The 17,683-nt window shown below is 46.9% G+C and overlaps 2 protein-coding genes across 2 annotated transcripts in view; one reads left to right on the top strand and one right to left on the bottom strand.

The window, feature by feature from the left end:
• VAT1L (vesicle amine transport 1 like) overlaps positions 1-12,608 on the bottom strand; it is a 141,634-nt gene extending 129,026 nt beyond the window's left edge. The window contains exon 1 of the mRNA XM_081274867.1: positions 12,274-12,608. Within this exon, the coding sequence (XP_081130993.1) occupies positions 12,274-12,506 (233 nt within the window). The 5' untranslated portion in view covers positions 12,507-12,608. The remainder of the gene's footprint in view (positions 1-12,273) is intronic.
• Positions 1-17,683, top strand: part of ADAMTS18 (ADAM metallopeptidase with thrombospondin type 1 motif 18) — a 618,263-nt gene that overhangs the window by 148,521 nt on the left and 452,059 nt on the right. The gene's annotated exons all lie outside the window — the stretch shown is intronic.

Raw genomic sequence — 17,683 nt, 5'->3', positions numbered from 1 at the left:
CCACATTCCATGCTTGGACAGGGCACAGAGGGGCCGGCAAACAGTGTTCCTCTGCTGGAGAAGCACATAGGAAAACGCCTAGGAGTGACTGAGCACTCCCCTTCCTTTGCCTTCCTAGAGGGATTTTCTCTCGGCCACACGGGGCTGGCAGCATCATGTGCACTGGGGTAATGGTAAGGGAACTGAGAAGGTCGCAGGCTGCTTGATTGCTGTGCTTTGGAGAGAGCAAAGATTTACTCTTGGAAGGTAAGAAATAAATGTGAAAGGTGAACAAAGATACAAGATTTGAAAGCCTGGGAGAGCTGGAGGAGAGCAGGGGAGAAGGTCTGGAGAGATGAATGTAGGAAAACATATTTGAGAAATTCTCTCCTGCACTCAGGGACCCAGCTTTTATGTCTTCTAAAGACTCCACGGTTTGACGGTACTTTTCAAAAAAAATGCAGAATTTGGATTTCTCCTCCAGCTACCTTAGGGAAACAAGAGGAAAAAAGACCAAGAACAAGAAACACCATTGAGAGTGCAGGAAAGGAGAGAAGCTCTCCATAGTGTTGTTGGCTGAGGACAGAGACAGAGTCTCAAAGAGGACTGCAGCGTGACAAATGCCTTTGCTCTTTATTTCCTATGAAGTAGAAGTTCCAAAGGCCCTGACTATTGTTCCTCTATGATCAGACAGGGAAGGTCCTTGAACCTGAAAAGACCATCTCAGGAAGGTGGCATCTCGATGGCTGTGTGATACGTCCCCAGTTCTGACTGCACAACTTTGAGCCACAGGTCCCCAGTTTGAACAATGCTGGTGAATTTAGCTGGGATGTTAAAGAGACTCCAACTGCAAAATTAATCCCACCAATCATAGGAATGGTGGGTTTAATAGCTCCCCATTCGCTGATTGAGGTAGGCACAGCATACATAAATGAAAAGCCATTTTTTTTTTTCTGATCCTAGACATGGGTTCCTTCTTTTTTAAAAAAAGAATGTCTATAAATCGATAGATCCCTGTTCAAAGATGAAGTGTGACTGTGCTGGGAAGAGAAAGGGCTATGGCATGTGCACTGCTGAAGGTCTTGTTAGAGCTCCTGGGGATCTCGGGACTCACACCGCCTGGGCCGGGAGCTGCCCACCACACACGTGTGTGCATGAAGAGCAGCCAAGTCTCCTAGGAACAACGGAACCCACCCTAAAGGGAAGAGTAGGTTTAAGAACATAAGCTTGGGTGAAGAAGTCTATGGCAACATGAAAAAAAAAACAGATTCTGATACTTTCCCCACTAGGAACTGGGGATTGAATCCAGGGGGGCGTTACCATTGAACTACATCCCCAGTCCTTTTTGTTTTTTAACTGAGACAGAACCTTGCTAAACTGTTCAGGCTGGACTTGAAACTTGTGATCCTCCTTCCTCTGCCTTCTGGGTAAATGGTATTGTGTGCATGTACGGTGAGAAATTAAATTACTGAATGTAATATTTGCCAACTCTCAGACTATCTTCCCACTCCAAGGGTTTGTGTCTAGGACAGAACAGTGAAAAGAAGATATATTTAAAAAAAATTTTTTAAGAGAGAGAGAGAATTTTTTAATATTTATTTTTTAATTTTCGGCGGACACAACATCTTTGTTTGTATGTGGTGCTGAGGATCGAACCCGGGCCGCACACATGCCAGGCGAGCGCGCTACCGCTTGAGCCACATCCCCAGCCCCCCAATTGTTTTTTTTTTAATGAAGGTGTAGCCACTGCTGGGAAGACACACTCTGACTCAAATCCCAGCTCTCCGTCTTATTAGCTATGTGATCTTTTTTTCCCATGGTTTTTATTGGTCCATTATCATTACACATAATGGTGGGATTCATTGTTACATACTTAGCTGTGTGATCTGAAGTCCTCCTACCTGTCTGATCCCATGTCTTCATCTGTAAAATGTTGGTTCTCGTAAGAATGTGTTCGGAACCCTTATATACCCAAGGCGTACTTGCTCCGGCTATTATGATGCTAATAATGATACAAGTTGGTGATAAGAACATCCTCAAATTCACCTCAGACAGGTGGAGTCTGACTCCATCCTGAGTGGAGAAAAAAATGGGGATATCAGAATAGGGCGAGAGGAAAGGCTCAGAATCAATGGGAACCAGGAGCCTGTGTTTCTAAAGACCTCTGAGCATGCCCTCAGAATTGCCTCCCACTCTCTGGAGGTGCTGGAGGGAGGCTGGGGGGCCTGGGGCAGAGTCAGGGAAATGCTGTTGGTTTTAAAATTGTGTTGTAGCATCCAAGCGGGAGGGACCCAAGGTCCCCAGGTAGGAGCCTTGTGGGAGTGCTGGGGCGAGTGTTCTTGGAATGACAGTCATCAGAAGAGGCACAGTGGGTTTTTGCTGAGAGCCGTGGCCTCCAGCACTTGGTGGAGCCAGATGTCAACAAGGAGAAAATTACAGCGCATCTTGGGAATCAGAGACCTGCGTTCCCAGCCGAGGGAAAGCAGTTATTACAGAGCACAGAGAGGGAGTGTCTGGCTGCGGGCGAACGGGCTGTGTTAGAAGAGATGGGACTGACTGCCTGAAAGCCGGCTCCTTGGTGTTTGCTCTTCCAAGGGCTCACTCCCTCAAAGACCTGCAAGCTGGAGGTCTTGGGAGAGGGTGGCTTCTTACTGGGGAAAAATGCTAGAGAGGTTGAGGTTTCTTGTTGGAGAAAGTTGTTGAGATGGGGAGGGGACCTTGAGGTCACTCTCACCCGAATGGCCACTTGTTAGATCAGGAAGGTCATATTCACTATATGGAGAAAGCCGGCAGTGTACTTACTCATCCTGTGAACACTTATGGAGTGCTGACTGTTAACCAAGCACCATGCTTAGCATCAACAGTCCACTGCTGATAACGTTTCCAGAATTTCCAAGATCACCACAGAGATCTAAAAGGCAATGGCCTTGACATTTAAAACAGTGCCTATGTTATTTAATGAAATTCAATGACTTTGCACTGAGAAATGTAAGATCCTAGGATAGGAAATGAGCTCTGTTCTCCAAACCCTGCTGATCCTGAACTTTTTCTGCTGTAGAAGACCACCAGCTATCTGCTTGTGATGGCTCCCACTATGACCAGTCCAGTGTGTGTGTCACCAGTCCCATCTCCTGGTCACTGCCCTGTACTGGTTTTAGAATACCTGCCCCTCCTTCTTCCACACACAGACACACAGACACACACACACACACACACACACACACACACACACCTTTGTTCCTGTTGGGCTGTCAATCATGATGCCTCTGCTCTCTCAGGCCAGAGTAGGAGGCAGGAGACACACACGTGGTCAACCTCAGCTCTTCATTCCCTTGGGAGGAAAGGGCAAACTCCAGAAACTGGGATGTGATCCACAAAGGGCCAATCAGATTCCTTCCTTGAAATATGGAAATTAGGAGCAAAGTTTTGTCTCTGCACTGAGGTTTGCTAAAGCGAGGCCACCAGAGGTAAAGGCTGCTACCTTTCTCAGTCCTAAGAAGGAAGCTCCTTGGCACACATAGGAGTGTGTGAGCTAACCCAGAAGAAGAGAGAGGATGAAAGCAGGAAGCTAAGAAGGAAGTTGTTGGAAAGTCTAGAAGTTCAGGGACAAATGCGTTATGATAGCTAGTATGGCTGAAATTTAAAGAGAGAGAGAGAGAGAGAGAGAGAGAAGAGAGAGAGAGAGAGAGAGAGAGAGAGAGAGAGAGAGAGAGAGAAGGCAGGGAGCAATGAATGGTCTCCCCCAGAAGATTTCTAAGCTTGATCTAGTTCCAGGCACACAGTAGGAGCACAGTACATCCTGGTTCCACTTTTCACTTTTTCTGTTGTTCCTGCAGGCATTATCTTGATTTCTTGTCTATGTCACGACAGAGTAGCACATCCTGTCCATGATGCTTGTGATGTTAGGGTATTTTACCCGTGGGGGGAGTCATGGAGTCTGAACGGTGGACTCCATTCAGAAAGTTTTATCAAGTATGGGTGGTCTCTCTAATGTCCTATGCCTCAGCATCGTCTCCCCACAATAATGTCTATCAGACACAGAGTATGTGACACAGACTTCATTCATCAACCAATGTTAAACACGTCAGCATCATTGCTGGGCACTTTGAGTCCATTACCTTTTTTTTCTCCTCACACAAAAACTTACCCCAGAGGTATTATCATTATGCCCACATGACAGATGAGGAAACTGAGGATTCAGAAAACTAAATCATTCCCGCAAGATTATACAGAATGCTAAAACCATGAGAGCCAGGATTTGAATCCATGCCTGTTTCACCTCAAATATTAACTCTTTTATAGCCAAGAAGCTCCCATATGGTTTGGGTGTATAGTCAGCACCAGTTCAAGAAATGAACCATTATCATTTCTTGCATAGGAGATAAATATCCTGTGTTGAGCTCTGGGGACCACAGTCATTTAGAGAAGTCAAGAGTAAGAAGAGCCACCCTGGGCGTGGTGGCACACACTTTTAATTCCAGCAGCTCTGGAAGGTGGGACAGGAGGATCATGAGTTCAAAGCCAGCCTCAGCAAAAGCGAGGGGCTAAGCAACTCAGTGAGACCCTGTCTCTAAATAAAATTCAAAATAGGGCTGGGGATGTGGCTCAGTGGTCAAGTGTCCCTGGAGTAAATCCCTGGTACCAAAAAATAAAAATAAAAAATAAAAGGACCCATTGCTTTGGCTCACAGAGGGGGTTCTGTCTGGGTAAGTACTCTTCAGCATATCCCTGGCTCCCAGACAGTGCTGGAGATGAGGCTCCGCTCAAGGGTCAGGAGTCACTGGCAAAAGGAGATTGAAGAAGGAAGCCAAGTGCATAGTCTTATGAAGAAAATAATACATTTGAGATGAAACGGCTCCTGTCACTGGCACATCTGTTTTGTCTCCAGGGCCTTCAAACATAAAATTCACTTATTTTAATAGCATGGCTTCAACCGATTTCCTGTATGAGATCACACACAGAGGAATCAAACTAATTTGAGATTACATGCCTGCTGCCCTTTCCTATGATGAAGAGTCTCTTCTTGCTTCTAATTAAACTTTTTCTTTCTGACAAATGCCAAGATGTCAAAAAAAGGATCCATCTGAGAAAAGAGAAGAACCAAGAACTTGGGGGTAATGGGGTGCTACTTCTCTAGGGCTGAGTGAGCTCTGTTGTCAGGGTTGAAGGTCAGTGATATGCCCAAAGGTCATGGGATTTTGATCCCTTCAAATAGGAGTGAGCCAAACTCCCAAGGCCGGAGTGGCACCTACACATACCCGGGTGTCAGAGAAACCCCTGTCCCCACCATGGATGGGTGTGCCGAGGGCTGGCGTGATGGCAACAGGAGATCAGTCCAAGAAGATGCTCAATCCTGGGAATGAGATTCAGAAGACAGCACCCTAGTCCCTGATACCAAGGTAGACTGATGGGACAACGGCTGGGCTCAGAACCAGGAGATGCCACTTCAAGTCTTGGTTCTGTCTTTTGTCACCTGAGTGACATAGAAAGGAAAATGAACTTAATTAAACATTCACTACACGGGACCCTCTCGGGGCTTTCACGGGTGCTCAGCTCATCTTCACAAAAGTTCTTAAAAGTAGGCGTTACTACATTATTCCCCGGGTGAGTGGAAAGTGCTCTTTGCTGAAGATGGCACAGCAGTGAGTTTGGGTCAGGGTCTAAACCCAAATCACTGCAGCTTCTCTCAATCTCTGCTTAATCTCTGAGTCCCAGTTTCCTCTCCTAGAAATGGGAGTGATAATTCCTGTGCCACACACCTCACAGGGTGTGAGGATCAGATACAAAGCTGATGTGCACACTCGGCGTTGTCACTGCAAAGACACTGCAAGCTGAGAGTGGGGCGGGTGTGACACAGTCCTCACTCCTTCTGCCACCTGCCAAGGGCTTCCGACTAGTGCCTTGGTCATTAAAACCTGGCTGTTGCTGATGGGAACCTACAATATGTCAGATCTTCCATAGGGTTTTATCTCCATTTTATAAGTAAAAACAAGGCTTAGAAAGCTAAGTAACTTGCCTAATGGGCAGAGCTAAATTCTGACCCATGGCTCCCTGAAAATGAAGCCCAAGCACCCTCCAAAATAGACAGCTCTATACCCACCCTCTCTTGCTTCCCTACCAAAGCAGACTGGTGGCCACCTCTGAGTATCCTTTCTAAAGGCTGAATGAATGAATCGTTTCTAAATGGACATATCCATCTTCAGGCCTGTTCTTCCTTCAGGTACTTACATCTAGATCCAAGGTTAGTTTTAATTCTGTAACTTTGACACCCCCCCATTTTTTTTAATCCTGAAGATATAACAACTACAAAAAAATCAGAATCATGGCAACATGAGTGTTCAAAGTATTCTAAATGATATTGTTGAGTATTTGCAATTTATTAATAGCATTGTTGAGCTATCTGCAATTTACTTCATTTTAATTTTACTGAAGTTATTCCTACTTGGATGAATCCTATGCTACATTAAATATTATGACAACAAATTTTAATTTCTCAATTTTTTTCACCCACTATAAATTTTACCAATTAATGCTTCTGTTATTGGGAATTCTTTGCTGGTCATATTTTTTTTAACCAGCATAATGGAAAAATTGGGAGGGAGAGAGAAATATTTAAAGATATATAGAGAGGGAGAAGGGATACAGAAAGGAGAAAAGATACAGGTTTCTTTAATGATAGATCACAAAAGTCTCAAGAGGGCAAGATGGCTAAGTCTAAACAGTGAGTTTGAATATGAGGTAAAGGTGTATTTTTTTCACCTGAGATAGAAGACCCACTGAGTCTGGGTTTCTTTGCCTCCTTGAATTGCAGTGAAAGCAAGAAATCCCTTCCCTTATTGGGTAGAGAGCAAACATCACCATCTCTAGCCCTCATCAGCAGCTAATGAGAAAAGGAAAACTTCAGTAAATAAGAAAGACTCTGAGCTGGCAGCTCCATCTTCTCATCATCAAAGGAGGCTCAAATAGGACTCAGCACAGAGTCAGTGTTTCCCATCAAATCCTGATACCTGTACCCAACACGGAGGGATTCATGTCAGAGTGGCTCCCGGCTTGGGTATGGGGGGTTCTCTGAGCAATTTCTCAGTTTTACAGGGATCTGTGCCACTGAGCCTCAGGGACTCCATGTGCTTATTTGAATAAACACAGGGAACGTCACTGGCTACATTTCACTGCATCAACCTTATTAGTGACAATTCAATGCAGTGTTGTTTGGGAACATCTCACAGTGGAGTTGCCAGGGTAGCTATGGCCCAGTCAAGCAAAGGAGGGAGAGGAAGGCACCCCAGTATCTTGAGGGGTCCAAGGAGTGGTGACCATGCTGATGAGCATGAATATTCTGGTTAACACTGGGCCACACCATCTCCATCCTCAGTGGGTCCCCAAAGCATCCCATGCCTCAGAACTAGAGGGAAAATGGATGTGGTGTAGAAACATGATGACCATTTTGGGGGACAGGCAAGATGGCTGTATGCAATCTTTAGTCTTATCCATTCTATTTGAAATTGGCCAAATGTGTTCATGGTTTTATCTCATGTGCCCATCTCTGGGTCAGTCTGCTTCTCTGTGCTCGATGCTCATCATCTGTCTCTGCCTTTCTCTTGCCCTTTTGTGTCTTTGTCTTCTGATCCCCTGTCTCCCAAATATAAGGCACCTGGGAACAAGGCAGCTTGGCTTCTCCCCTAGGCTTCCCCTCAGCAGTCTGTGGTCCTGATATCTCTCAGCATCAGTTTCCGCCTCTTTCAAGTGGAGACGTAATACTGATCTGGAGATGCCATTAGGATGAAATGAAACCAAGAGTTGCGCAGGCCACTCAGTTCCTGGTGTGTAACCACTGCTAAGTAAATGCCTGTTCCTTCCCCATCTCCAGTCGATTGTCCCCTTGTGACACATTAGACTCCCACCAATCTGATGCCTTTCTTCTAGTGCGGCCGCCCTCAGCCCATTTTCAGATCAGCCAATGGAGCCAGGACTGCTGGAACCATTTTTCATCCAGTTGGTCTCTTTCCAGCAGTTTCATATGGCCTCTCACCGTAAATCACTCTGGGAAAATAAATGTCCCCAATCCATTAGTGCCTTCCCACCACAAGCCAATTTGTACCACCAACTAGACAAGGCTTGTTAATGGTCACTTAAATACATTCCTGCAGCCCAACCTGGAGACCCCGAGCTGGCCTCAAATCCTACCAGCCCCTGTCCATGAGACACTCCTCTGTTGATCAGACTGACAGCGGCAAAGGTGCAAATCTGATCCTTCTCAGTTTGCCCACGTTTGTCTAGGGCAGCTCCAGTTTGCTCCTGGAACCCCACAGTAATTTTTTCATAGTGCCCCTTTCACTTTCAAAAGAGTTCCAGTTCCAGTGATAAACTATATGGGGTATCTATGGCAACCAAGAATAATAGTTTAGATAATAATAGCTATCATTTATCCACCCCTTGCTACCCGCCAGGCAGCATCATAAAGGTCTTAATGCTGTGCCTCATTTAAGCTTCTTTACACACTAAGGAACGAGGCGCTATGATCATCTCTATTTATAGACCAGGATGCTCAAGTGCAGAGGAGGTAAGCAACAGGGCAACGTCAACCAGAAGGAGTTGTTCGTGCCTCACCCAGATCCCAACTGCTGGAGTGTTGGCTGCTCATGGCTCAGAGCTGTCCTCTTCCCTTGAGAAGTTTGCTCCATCAAATATAAGCCACCTCTGCTTGAGAGACCCCCTGCCTACTCACGAAGCAGCCCCCAGCCAATGACACACAGGGCTTCCCGCTCCTTGCTTCCTCTGTGACGGGATCCCCCTGAGACCACATCCCTGCTGAGCACTCTCCTCCACCCCAACCTGTTTTCCTTGCTCCCCACTGTCCCGAAAATGCTCAGTAAACCACTCGAAAATGGATCCCTGTGTCAGGCCCTGCCTCCAAGGAGTCAGACCTATGGCATGTGGCTAGCAGGCAGCAGAGCTGGGACTCAGGTCTAAGAAGTCTGTCACATCCGCCCACTGATGTGACAGGACATCACCTATAGGGTAGACCTGATGGAAGAAGGGCCTCCACGTTGTCTGTTCACCAAAAGGCACGTCACAGAGGTCTAGACATGACAACACCGATGGCAACGATCACAGTGATGTAACTCTGCTTACTGAGTGCTGACTCAGGCCCATGTTGTGTCTGTCCTCTCGATGCCACTGCAAGGTTCATCTTATCCCCACTGTGCGGAGGAAGCCCAGGAAGCTTGAAGACATCGAGACACACCCACCAAGGCCCACACCTATATCCAGGTCGGTCTTTCTTCAAAGGCCATACACTCTTGATACTTGATCACTTACATCTCCTGCTGTGTGAACTATTTGATGGATAGTTGATGAAGTGGGTCCCATCAAACTGCTCTTCTTTAGACAGAAGACTATCCCTCTGACCCCCACCACTGCCCCCGGTGGTGACGTTTTGCATTGCATTTAAGAAAGCCATCTTACACTGGGAATAGCCAGAGCAGAAGTTCCCTTAAGCCATGCATAGAAACAACAAAGCAGTTGAATTTATTGAAGAAACGAGGGAAAGCAATCATACAGGCCAAAAGGTCCAGACAGACAAATCACATTTCTTGTGACTTTTCTACCAAGGGAAGCTAAATGGAATAAAAGAAAAACATCAGAGCTTTGAGAAGATTCAAATTCTAACTCTGCTGCTTGTGTGATATTTTTGGCAATTACCCAACAGCCCCAAACCTCAACTTATTCTTCTGCAACATAGGAAAAATAATTCTGTCATCGGTCCGTCAATGAGAGGATAACTGAAATGAAATATGTATTTCTTCCTGCTGCTTCTCTTCCATTTGCACAAAATTTATAGAGTACCCAACTTAAGCCCTCATTCCAAGCCTGTCTGATACAGGTTCAGATGTACTATGCTTTCGTTCCAAGCAAAGAGCATATCCTATTTATGATAAAAGGTTTCCATTAAAAATAGAGAGCAGATTAAAGGGGATCTTCAGCCATGAGGCCATCAGTTGATTCATAAAAATACCCAGTGAGTCATCCTGGATCTCAAGGCTAAATCTTACAATCAATGGGCATCTCTAGCCAGCCAATCCTAGCCCAGTGGAGGAGGAAGTGCCCAGAGAGCCATCTTCACAAGCTATTCCAATCCTCTCTTGCAAAACTCATTAGCTCTGCTTGCAGCTTGGAAAAAAAAAATCAATCGGGCCCTTTGCAATTCTGTTCCATGGGCACCCCCATGTCTGGCTGGGTGGCTTTCTGAACAACTGGACAACAGGGTGGGGGACTGTAGTGATTCCATTGTGTGGGGGGATTGGGAGGTATGTGTACAGCTCCTCTGAAGAACAGATTTGTGTGTTTGGCCTTGAAAATCAATCTCTTGGCTTTCATTGTGACATTTATTATCTCAAAATGCTTCAGTTTTTATAGCATTTATGCAGTTAGTATAAGGCTACTGAACGCAGAGGACCAATTTGTATTGCAGATACTCTTTTCTTTAAAAAGTAGCCACAACATATCTACTCTGACATAGGAGTCCTGGAACACCATTTTCAATTTGGATGAAGAGTCATAAATTACAAACACACACACATGCACACACACAAACACACGTAATTGTTTTATGTATATATATATATAAATGCGTGTGTGTATACATATGACATTTTTATGGCATGGTTAAGAAGGGAGAGTCATCAGTGTCTGGTTTAAATTGTGCTAGGCAGAAGTTCTTTCACCAGCAAGTGAAGAAAAATGGTGACTCCACAACCCCCTTCCAGCTCTTTCTTCCATCCATTTGCCTAATGATAACTCATTCAGGACAGAGGGCCAGGCACTGTGCAGGACATGGGGTGTTTGTTGGTGAAAAGGGAAGATATTAAGCACTGCTTTTAGGATGGATTGACTTGGTTCTGTAAGAGTTAACAAAAAGAACCAGATAGGATCTCCCGATTTGCAAAAGCCTCTTTCTTACCCTGAATTCCCCAGAGAGGCCTCAGAGTGGTGTTCAGAGTCAAAACAGACCAGCAGGATATGTGAGGAGCCAGCCAGACATCAGAGTCCACTGCTCCCACCACTGGCTTCTAAGCTGGCAAATCATGCCTGCTTCTACTCTCAAGTGGAGAAGGGAAGGGACATCTTTGCAATTTTTTTTGTCTCTTGATTAGGTCCCAATTTGGGGTTTCTGATCTTGCTTGGGAAACCTGCGCTGGCTACTGCTTTCGAAGCAGTGTGTGTTGGAGGCTTCAAAAGGTAGCTATGGGAAGGGCTAGGCTCATCTCTCTGAGAAAACAGTTCCACTTACAAGCTTCAGGCGGCTGCAGGGTTGGGTCCGCTGATCTTCCCCAGTAAGCCTCCTAGCAATGATCCCGCACTGCAACAGGGGCTTACACACACCTTGCTGTTAATCTCAACAGGCACGGTCCAGGAAGTTTCCCCAGGAGGAAGGGGGAATGGAGGGCCTCTTGGAGGGCTGGGCTCCTTCTGAGATGAGAGCAGGAGTTTGAAGGAAACTGATCAAGATTTTACCCCCTTAGAGAAACACAAGGCGTGTGGGCAAGGGGAGGGGTGGGCTTCAGCCCTGGCGTCCACCCCTCATTCAGTTTAGACACTAAGTATCTAACTGTCTTGCTTCCCAGTTCCTTTCCACATACCAGGCCACAAGGAGGGAAGTGCGCAGGGGAGTGGGGGTGGGGTGGGAAGAGACTTGCATCCAACTCAGCCTCCTCATCAGGACAACAGCACAGAGGTTAAAAAGGGTGTCAAATCCCTGCCATGCCACTTAGTAGCGGCTGAGCGGTCTTGGGCAAATCACTGGCTCTGAGCGGCGGTTTTCTCACCTGTAAGGAAGGGTAAACGATGACGGTACCCAACTCGCTCGGTCCCAGGAAGTATTAAATAGGATCGCACATGTAAAACTCTAAAATCGGCGGCTGGCACCCAGTAAGCGCACAATTATTAGTATATTTAACCAGGTTTACCATCAACCCCTCGCATCCCCACCCCTGTGCTGAGCTGTCCTACAGGACAGAGAACTCCCGCGGCACATTTTTCCAGACCCAGGGTGCTGACTCCACCATCCTCCCGGACACTTTATATCTGGCTCGGGGAAGGAATGCCACCCTCGGCACCCACTCTGCCAGCATCGGTGGGTCACCGGCCTCGGGGAGGCTCTGTGCGCCCGGCGCGAGCGCGAAGGGGACGCCCGCAGAGGCTCCCCAGGGCAGCGTCCCCGCCGAGGCTCTCCCACCTCCTCCCGGATCCCCGAGCGCAAAGAGCGAGTGAGCGAGAAAGGCACGGATACTGGACCAGGCTTTGACGCGGATCTTGAGCTCGCCGTCCTGCGGCTCGGGCATGGCCTTCCTGGAGAGCCGCAGCTTGTTGAGCCCGCCGAAGCCGGCCAGCACCACGGCGCGCATCTCCTGAGCATCCCCGAGGCGATGCGAGCCATCGCCGCCGCCGCCCTCCGCCGGCTCCTTGCTTGGCTCCTTCTCGATCATTTGCTCCGTCTCCTCCGCCTTCTCCACGCCTTCCTTGGCCATGGCTCGCGGGCGCGGGGCGCACGGGCTGCGGCGGCTGCTGCGGCGCGGGGTGCTCGGGGTTCCTCTCCCGCGGGCTCCTCCTGTTGAATGTGGGATGCTTGGCGGCGCAATGGCTGCAGCCGAGGCGAGCGGCGCCGCGGTCCACAGCTCCACCGTAATCCTCGCAGGCGCCGCGCCCACCCGCCCCACCCCCGCTGCCGCTGGCCTTCCCTGCCCAAAGGAAGCTCTGGCTCCGGTTTCTGAACCAGTCGCAAATTAGGCTCTTGATTGAAGCCCTAATAATGGATTTGCCCAAGACTCGTGGATGAAACACACCTAGAGCGACCGCCTAGCTCTCCCCTGGGGCCCAGTACTTGGTTATATACGGCGCAGGCTCGGAAGCCTTGAAATGGACAGAGATGAATGTCGGGGCCTGGAGGATGCCAGGCAAAGGCAAGGTTGCCTGCTTTCCAACCCATCTGCGGGGGCGGGCGGGATAGCGGGAAACCGGGCTGTTTCCCAGGCGGTGGGTTCTGAGTGGAAGGACAGCGAGGTTCCGGAAGCAGGAAACAAGAGGTACCAATCGCCGCCCTCAAGAGTCCCAGGCAGGGTCTTTTCTCTCCGGATGGACAGAGCCCCCAGGGTCAGCCAGGATGCTCTCTTCCCAGGGCATCCCCAGGAGCTTCCTATGACGGCTAATTCTCAGCACCTACGTCGTTTCAGGACAATAAAGAGGCTCCAGTAAAGAACTCAGTACCAGAACACAGTCCTGTTCTCCTTCTGACCCCCAGAGAACCAACAGTAACACCCACGTAGCTGACCTTTTGTTTTGTTTTGTTGTTTGCTCTTGGGCCCCTTTGGATAAAAGATCTCATAAAAAAAAAAAAAACAAAACAAAAACACTTGTATTTTCATTTTTTAAAAAAATGAGGGTGATTTACCTTGTGGCAGTTTAAGGAAAGCAATGGGATTGACAAATATTCTAGTTACTGTGCAACCAACAACCTTCGAATCTTTGGCACTTTGTTCACACTTCCTGAGCCTCAACACCCCCATCCACAAAATAGGTACACTTAATTTTGCTTCTGCATTGTAAGTGCTCAGGTAGATATGATTTCAGGGATACCTGATCCTTACTTTTGAGGAGCTCAACTTAGAGCACAAGGCAGGGAGAACACAACAAATAGGCAATATATTAACAATTTAAGAGCCTCTTCTCCCTCCGTTCTCCCTGTGCCTCTCTGCTTTAAAGGCCCTGGCCTTCTATGTTACTATATCCACTCCCATCAAAGGGCTCTGTCTCTGTGGTGCCCTCGGCCTGGGATGTATGTCTCACCTCCTTCATCTGGTGTTAACTCCTACTTCACTCCCACCTAGAATGTCCATTCTTTCTGGGATGCTCTCCAGCTCCCAAGATGGGTCTGTGTCCTTACTATAAACTCTCACTCCAGTCCAGAACTAACTATGCTTATTTGATGTCTCTCTCTCCTTCACCCAACTGTGAACTTCATGTGGGCTTTTATCCAGCCTGGTTCCCTTGGGGCTTAGCACAGGATTGGCAGGTAGTAGAATATGCTCAGAAAACACTTGTTGAACGAATGATTGCATCTATGGATGCAGATGCTTCTGTGGGAGGCCAGAGAAGGAAACGGTTAATTTCTCCAGACCACGGAGAAGTCCTCAGGGAGGAGGGCATGTGTGAGCCTTGAAGTGTAAGCAGGATTGTTCAGACAGAAAAGGTCACAAGCACATAGAAACACATAGGAAGGTGACAGGTGATGGTGCTTTTGAGAGGACACTGGTTTGTTCCAGGAGTAGAGCATTGGCTGTGTTCAGCAGTCGCTGGAGAGGGGGCTGAAGGGGTGGTTGGAATCAGCTTGGAAGGGTCTCTCATACCATGTTTAAATTTCAGGCACAACTGCGGAGCCACTGGGTACCAATAAAGGCTTAAAAAACGAAAGCAAGGGCCTGGCACGGCCAGAGGTGTGTTTTAGGGCAACAGCTTGGGCTCCTGCCCAAGACCATGGTGGCTTAGATAACGGGGTCACTGGAAGCATGGAGATAGCTACAAATGGCAAAACCAAAATAAATGAGAAGGATGTGACCCAAGGTAGTGGGTGCCCCATGAAAGGGAAGGGAGGAGACTGGAAGGGCTGCTGCACAGACAGGGCTTTGTTAATGAATTGAGCATTTTTTTCGGAACCCAGTTGTCCACATCGTGAACCCTGTTTGTACTGTGAGATAGTGTTTAAGCTGGATTCTATCCTGAAACAAGAATTTGAGTGCCGGTGGTTTATTTTGGAGATAATCCTAGGAAGTGCTGGTTGAGAAGTAGGAAAGTGAGCAGTGATATGGCCAGTGTGCATGCAATGATAAGCCAGTCCCTACAGTGGACAGATGAAGCTCAGACCCGCCGGGGACCTTTGAAATACAGCATGGAGCAAGTCTCAGAGTTGTCACACCCAAGCAGTAAGGAAATAGGTGTTTATTCACTGTATTCTATGCACAAATGGCCAAGAGCTGTTCCTAGAAGGTTAACTCCCTGGCACATCCATCCAACCCCAGGTACATGGGCAGAGAGAGACCCCAGGCAGAGAACTCTGGACACTCACAATAGGAAGCCATCATCTTGTACATGGAATGGCAGGTTCCATGGGGAAATGACATCTACAATGTATATTATTGCTTGCCCATAATGTCTTGTCTGCTGTTCTGCACAGGTTAGGCATGTTATATTCTTTGATTTTCAGGATAATCTCATGAGATAAGAATTATTATTGCTCCTTACAGAAGAGGAAACCTGAGTATCCGCGTGGTGAATTGGGCTCAGAGGAGCACATTGGCTCCCTTGGTTGTGATTAGATACAGAATCTGACTCCAGGTTCATGCCCATAACATCTCACCTGTTCAGCCCCTGATTGATAACACCCCATGGAAGTTTTGGAGGTTCTCCATTGAACTGTTGGATGTTCTCTGCTCTTTCCTTGGCCTCCTAGTATCTCTGTTCTACCAAGTTCCCTTGCTTTGGTTCTGAATGTTTTCCTTTGGCATTAGAAAAGTAAATCTAGTTGGCAGTCAGCACACACCGTATTTAAGAGAATGTGTTTGTCTTATATAGTGTGTTAAAGGAAATATACTTATTCCCTCCAGGGAGTCTTCTGGCTGTTTACAAATCCAAGACTGTAATTGGCAGTCAGGTGGTTATCACAGCCCAAATTGTGGCTGTGCTGTTTGGGGGAGGACTGTCTTCTGAGTCCTGTGTAACAGTACTGTTAGGTATTCCCAACTCTTCTCCTCTCTAGTGGAGTGTGACAAGAGCTATACTACACAGCACATCTCCAAATAAACACAGTAAATCAAATTTTAAGTATAAAATCGATTCTAGAGCCTCAGTTGGGAAGTTTCTTACATTGTAGAGCAATGTCAAACAGCGGCCACTAATGGTGAAACATAGTATTACAGCTCAGCTCTAATGAACTTGTAAATGGCCAGAAAGGGCAGGAGTTAGGGGGGTGGGTGAGGGCAAATTTAGGAGCTCCTCTAGGTGTGGGCCATCAGAGGGGAGTATCACATAATAGAGGTGAGGTCTGGGAGATGGGAAATAATATTAGCTTTACTTTAGAGATGATTTTCTAAATAATTTGAAATGGTACCAGAATTCTTCAGTGAAATATATTACTTCTCTGATGCTGTGTCTTCAAATATGTCCTTTAGTAGTATTCATTCCATTGTATTATCTTCAGTATTGTTAGTACATGTTTAGCAAATAATTCTATTAAATCTCCAAAATAACCATATGACATAGGGACAATCATTTCTGCTTTACAGAGGTAAAGATTTCATACAGACTAAGTAGCTTTCCCAAGATCACCTAATTGATAAGCAGCAGAGTTGGAGTTTGAAGTGGGAACCATCTGACTCTGAAATGTGGATTCCTTTTATATTATACTGTCTTTGGCTTTATGTATTTCTCTTTCACTCATAAAATACTGTTTAATATGCCACAGGAAGGAGACAAATTTAGGTTAATAATGGAGACTGGTTAAAAAAAAAAAAAACTCTGTCCAATAAAAGATCTTAGTGAAGTCCAAGGCCTTATATTAAAGGGTATGAGCCATAATTTCTTATAATTCATGGTGATGCCATTTAAAAGTTAATGGAACTTAATTGCCATGAACACAGCCATATTCCTCAGAGAAGAACTGGGGGCCAGAAGACATTTCCTATCTATATCCCATCGAACCAGTCCCATGCAATAAACCCTGGTTGTATCAGAGGAGGGAAAAAGTGAACTTCTATTTATTCATCCCCTTTGAATGCTGACCTGAGCTAATGCTAAGCACTGGAGATCCAGTGGTGACGAAGACAAGCAGATTCTCATTGCTGACAGAGATAGCAGTCTGGTGAAGTGGCACATATTAGTTTGGTCAGGTTACCCAGAAGCAAACTTTCTTAGTTCAGAGGTTTGAGTACAAGTCATTTGTGAGTGCTTCCCAGGAAGCACAGTAGAGGCCTGGGGAAGAGATGGGCATGGAAAAGAAATGAACATGAGGTGGGTATCCACAGGTGATGTTGTGGCTTGTGTATGAATTGTCCCCTGAATGCAGGAGCATTCCGAGGTGAGATGATTAGATTGTGAGAGCTGTGACCTAATCAGTGGATTAATCCATCTGAGACATGAATGGGTGGTAACCATAGGCAGGTAGTGCATGGCCCAAGGGAGAAGTCAGTGGGGATGTGCCCTTGGGGATTCTGTTATCCCTGGTTCCTTGCACTCAAGTTCTGTCTGCTTCCTGGCTGTTGTGAACTCAGCCACTTTCCCCCTCCAAATCCTTCTACCATGATGTTTTACCTCAACTCATGCCCAGAGCTACAGAGTCGACAGACCATGGGCTGAACTTCTGAAACCATAAGCCCAAACAAAACTTTTCTCCTCAAAGTAGTTGTGGTTAGGTATTTTGGTCATGGAAACAAAAAAACTGACTGAAGCAGGTGATCACAGCCATAAGGCAGGTTAAATCCTGCTGGAGAACTCGAGCGGACAGTGAGGGACACACCACAGAGGCTCCCAATCAAGAGGAGAGGTAAAGGGAGCATCAGCCAGCTCCTGTCAGTGCTTGGTTGAGGGCTGTTCCTAGGGGCTACTTACCATCTGCCTCTTCTGGCTGGCCCTGTACAGAGGCTGTTTGGGAATCCAT

This window comes from Spermophilus citellus, assembly GCF_964194105.1.
Source record: "Spermophilus citellus genome assembly, chromosome: 18".
Classification (NCBI taxonomy): domain Eukaryota; kingdom Metazoa; phylum Chordata; class Mammalia; order Rodentia; family Sciuridae; genus Spermophilus; species Spermophilus citellus.
This window is presented reverse-complemented; position numbering and strand designations above follow the sequence as displayed.